At 59.3% G+C, this 4425-nt stretch overlaps 1 protein-coding gene across 1 annotated transcript in view; it reads right to left on the minus strand.

Moving 5' to 3' along the window:
• Positions 1–3266, minus strand: part of FGD2 (FYVE, RhoGEF and PH domain containing 2) — a 45563-nt gene extending 42297 nt beyond the window's left edge. The window contains exons 1-2 of the mRNA XM_006148670.3: positions 3010–3266; positions 2675–2885 (exon numbers count right to left, since the gene is read on the minus strand). Coding sequence (XP_006148732.1) covers positions 2675–2742 — 68 coding nt within the window. The 5' untranslated portion in view covers positions 2743–2885; positions 3010–3266. The remainder of the gene's footprint in view (positions 1–2674; positions 2886–3009) is intronic.
• Between the last annotated feature and the right edge of the window lie 1159 nt (positions 3267–4425).

Raw genomic sequence — 4425 nt, forward strand, 5'->3', positions numbered from 1 at the left:
TTTGCCATAGGGTGCGTGCACTTGCCAGAAAGACAGAGAGAGACAGAGAGATAAAGTGAGAAATCACCCCCGGGGGGATGACCACGCCACAATCCCTTCTCCTCCATTCTCCTCCCAGGATCTTGGGCATGCACGTACACGCGCCCAGCATTTCAAGACACTAGGTCCGGGACTTGAACTGCAGTTGACTACATGGGAGTCCAGTGACATAGCCATTATGCCAACTGCTGGTCCCTTACATTGTTTCTTTTGCTCCCTTTAAGTTTATTTATTTATGTATTGAGAGAAGGGTACCCTTGACCAGGGTGTGCCAGGCTGCACTCCTCCCAGGTGGCAGGATCGTGGGGATGCCACCAGGCAGCGACCAAATTCAGGTGTTCCCAGGATCCAAACCCTCCAGGCCTGCACACGTGGGTCCAGTATCACACAGAGGCACCCCACTGCCTGCCCCGCCATGGCTGGGTCCCCGTTCAATTCTTCAGCGAACAGAGCCACCTGGCTGAGGATGGCCAGTGGCTCGGGATGTGCCCTGTTCCCTTTGGTGACTTGGCATCGTCATGAGGAAAGTGGGCTGAGCAATGGAGCGTGGGACAGGCCCGACATCTGCCAAACGTGTTGGCAAAGACCTTCTTGCAGCTAAGACAAGCGAGGTAGTGGGTCAGTACCTTGCAGCTCACAAGTGGCAGGGGTGGGACGAAACCAGGCACTGGCTCCTGGGCCTTCAGCCCACTTGAATAAGGGAAGAACAGGTCCCGAGAGCCAGCATGACTTGTCCCAAGTTCCACAGCCAGTTGTCGGGGCAGAGGGTGATGGGCCCCTGTCAGGAGTGGGCTGCCCGTCCAGGGCCTCCCGCCCTCGCTGGCGCCAGTGCCAGTTCCTCAGTCATGGGTCTGAAGCTCATGGAAGTAGCTGATTGTCAGGCTTTCTGTTCTACATTTGGGCTCAGCTTCTGCAAGGGCTCCAGACCAGCTTTTCTTTCCTTCCCTTTCACTTCTCAGTTTCAGATCAGCTAAGGCGCTGGAGACCTCGCGGGGAGGCCCAGGCCCAGGTCGCTGGCCTGGGGTCCCTCACTTAGGAGGGACAGCCCTCACTCTCCTGACCACACCCGTGCTGACCCCACTCTGGTCTCAGGGCTGCTGCTTCATGCCATGGGTGTTGCCTGGGCAGAGCCCAGCATGCCAAGGGGCTCTGCCCAAGTGCACCTACTCCCTGCCTAGCACCTTGGTTAAGGAGGTGCCATAGCCCCGTGCCCACGGAGGTGGTGGGCCAGGATGGTGGTGCCCAGGCACTGTCCTTGGTGCTGAACGGGACCCACCGGGCAGAGACCCTGGGTAGTCACACAGCTCAGGCAGCTGAGCTGCTCTTCGAGGTTCACATCTATGCCACCTCCACCTTGAAGCCCACAGGACACTTTGCTTGCTTGGAGTGCCCTTGACACAGCATCGGGGCCCCTGTTACGACATCTCCTGTCCATGACCTTGAATCATGGTTATTCTGTGGGCTCTGCCTGCAAGGACAGCCGTCCTCCTGCACCCTCTGCACCACCTGCAGGCTGCTGGCCTGTGGCCCTGCCCCCAGCTGCTAGTGGTGTTGGCGGCTGACGGCCGTGGGCTGAGTCCCTCTGGGAATTCTCTCTGTGGACGAGAACCGCCTCGCGCAGAGTCTACGACCAGCCACGTGGTGGAACAAGGACCCAGCGCTTTGCCTCAGTTGCAATAACCGAGAGGCACCCCAGCTCCAGAGCCGGGGGGGCAGGCCCAAGCCTTGGCAGCAAGTTCACTGCAGCTCAGCTTCTCTCTCTGCCCCCCCCACTCCCCTCATCCCCATGTGAGGGGTGTTGTTCCGGGTGGGGGTTGCTCCTGAGGTGAACCTCTGTGCTGGAGTCCCTTTCCAGAGAATCCCACCTATGGCAGTCCCTAACTTAGTCCTGGGCTTAGCAAGCCTGGCGAGTGGACTGACATCAGACGCACACACCCTGCCGGGACTGGCAGTGACCTCCACACCCCTCAGACAGAAGCCTGGCACTGCCCCCAAGGACACGACCTGAGGGCACTTGGCATCCCCGCCTCGCTGTGTCCCCATCTGCTCATCCATAGACGGGGGTCGGAGCCGAGGCCGCGCCCACTCGGCCGTCTGGGTGACTAGATGAAGTAGGAAGAGAGAGACCGGGGCCGGGGCAGGCTGGTGGGCTGGCTGGACAGCCTGGTTTGCCCGCTGCCAGCCCAGTTTCACCGGCTGCCCTCCCCCAACTTTAATGTCCTCCACCTTCAGTTTCAATTGTGTCCTGGCTGAGTGATAAATTATATGGTTATACCGCTTGATAAGTAGGAGCTATGATCCCTGCCAGGCGCCACAGGGGAAGGGTGGGGTTCTGACCCAAACTGCCTTTGATCCACCCACGCTCCCTCGACTCTCCCGGGCACACACGCCACTGCCACCCCTGCCCAGCTGCTGGTGCCCATCGACGCCGGCCTGAGCTCTGAGGAGCTGATGGCCGAGGGCGTGGGTGCTGTCCCCACAGGAGGAGGAGTCCAAGCAGGACCCCAAGGCCCTGGCCTTGCCCCTCAGCCCGGAGGCAGGGAGGGGCTGTGCAGCCTGAGAGCTCAGGTGGGCCTGGGGCTGGGGGGAGACTGCAGGCCGCTGTGGTGCCCCTTCCCACCCCGACCACCCGTACCTGCTGTTCTCGAACACAGTCACCAGGTTGGACACAGAAGCCAGTTTCTCCTCACAGGCCGCCTCCATCCTGCAGGCCTCCAGGCTACCCCTACAGCGGGAGGGAGGCTTCGGCAGCAGGGGCTCGGTGTCCCCAGCCCGGAACAGAGATGGGCTAAAGCATCCTGGAATCTGCCCCTATCTTTCCCCAGGGCTTAGCCGGCTGCTCCTGGCTGCAGATGGAGGAAAGAGGAAGTGGTCTTGAGCCAGCCTTGCGGGGAGAAAGGCCTGCTCCCCACAGTGGGAGGAGCCTGCTCCAGCCTCACCCCTCCTCCCCTCCCTCATGGGGGGGCTGACCTTTTGCTCCCGATAACCCCCAGTTCCAGAAGCCACGTGGGAGGGGGGTGACAGGGCCCAGAGGTGGTTTCTGGAGCTGGGTCCTTGTCTGCCTGCTGGCCTCAGTGGCTCTGGTCGAGCGTGCTTCCTAAGGGCCAGTGCTTTCACTCGTGCCTTTCTCACGCCTTCTCTCTGGTACGCCCCTGCTCAGGGCTGTGAAGAAGCAGCTTCTTTTAGTAAAAAGGATCTTAAACCTGCTGAAGGGAGGCAGGGTGCACTGGCGTGGTGGTCACACCTCCCGGCAGGGAGTGCCCTTTTGAGCAGTTGCTATACCGCATGGTCCCGACGGAGGGCAGCTTCCTCCTGAAACTGATGATAACAGCCAACATTCACTTCTCAGGGCTTTGCTCGCTTTCTGTACTCCCCTGGCAACCTTACGAGGTAGGTCCTGTTACTGCCCCCATTTACACAAGAGGAAACTGAGGATCAGAGAGGTCAAGTGACTTGCCCGAGGTCACTCCGGAAGAACACGAGAGAAGCCAGATTTCTGAAGAGCGGGTGTGCTACAATTCCAGCCAAGGTTTGCTGGGGCCTGGGCGACCACGGTCCTCCTACTGCGGCCTCAGGCTTGCCTGTTTCAGGCACGCTGGGTTGTCTCTGCCCGGTGGCTCCGGTACGCGATCGCCCAGCCCTTCCAGAACCGTGGCTACCGCCTCTGCTCCCTGTTCAAGCCCTGCAGGCCTCCACGGGGTCTGGTCTGGCTCAGCCTGAGCCTGGGCCCTCTGCTGAGATGGGCCTTTGTCCTGGAGTGTGAGGACGGAGCCTTAGTCATCGCCGTCCCCGAAGCGCCTGGCACAGCTTTATGCTCAGGCAACTGTGACCCCCCTGTGGCCTCACCCGCCCCAACAGCCTCGGCTCAGCTTCCTCTGAGCTGCTTCGACCAGATGCCCGGCTCTCCCCCTAGACCTCACTCATCCTCCCGTTTTTGTTTTTGTTTTTACTTTTCATTACGGGGAATTTAGGACATATGTGAGAATGGGCAGAGTAGTGCACGCCCACGAACCTGTAACCCAGGCCAAGCAGCCGGCCGCTACAGCCAGTCTCTGGCCCACCTGCAGCCACGTCTACTGTCCCTTCTCATGTCATTTTTTAAATTTAGTTTTTATAGAATTATTTTATTTCACTTTAAAAAATTCTTATTTATTTATTTTAATTTGACCAGAGAGGAACACAGTGAGAGAAAGAGAGGGAAAGTGAGAAAGCAAGCTGCCAGGTCTGGGACTCGAACCATGGTCAGCCACGTGGGAGTCCAGTGCCCTTAACCACCACGCCACCTGCCAGCCCCTCTCATGTCATTTTGACGCAAATTCCAGATGTGAGATGATTCCGCCCATAACTATTTCATGTGGGGAGCCGGGCAGCAGCACAGAGGTAAAG

Source organism: Tupaia chinensis, unplaced genomic scaffold (assembly GCF_000334495.1).
Source record: "Tupaia chinensis unplaced genomic scaffold, TupChi_1.0 Scaffold000238_1, whole genome shotgun sequence".
NCBI classification, from domain to species: Eukaryota; Metazoa; Chordata; class Mammalia; order Scandentia; family Tupaiidae; genus Tupaia; species Tupaia belangeri.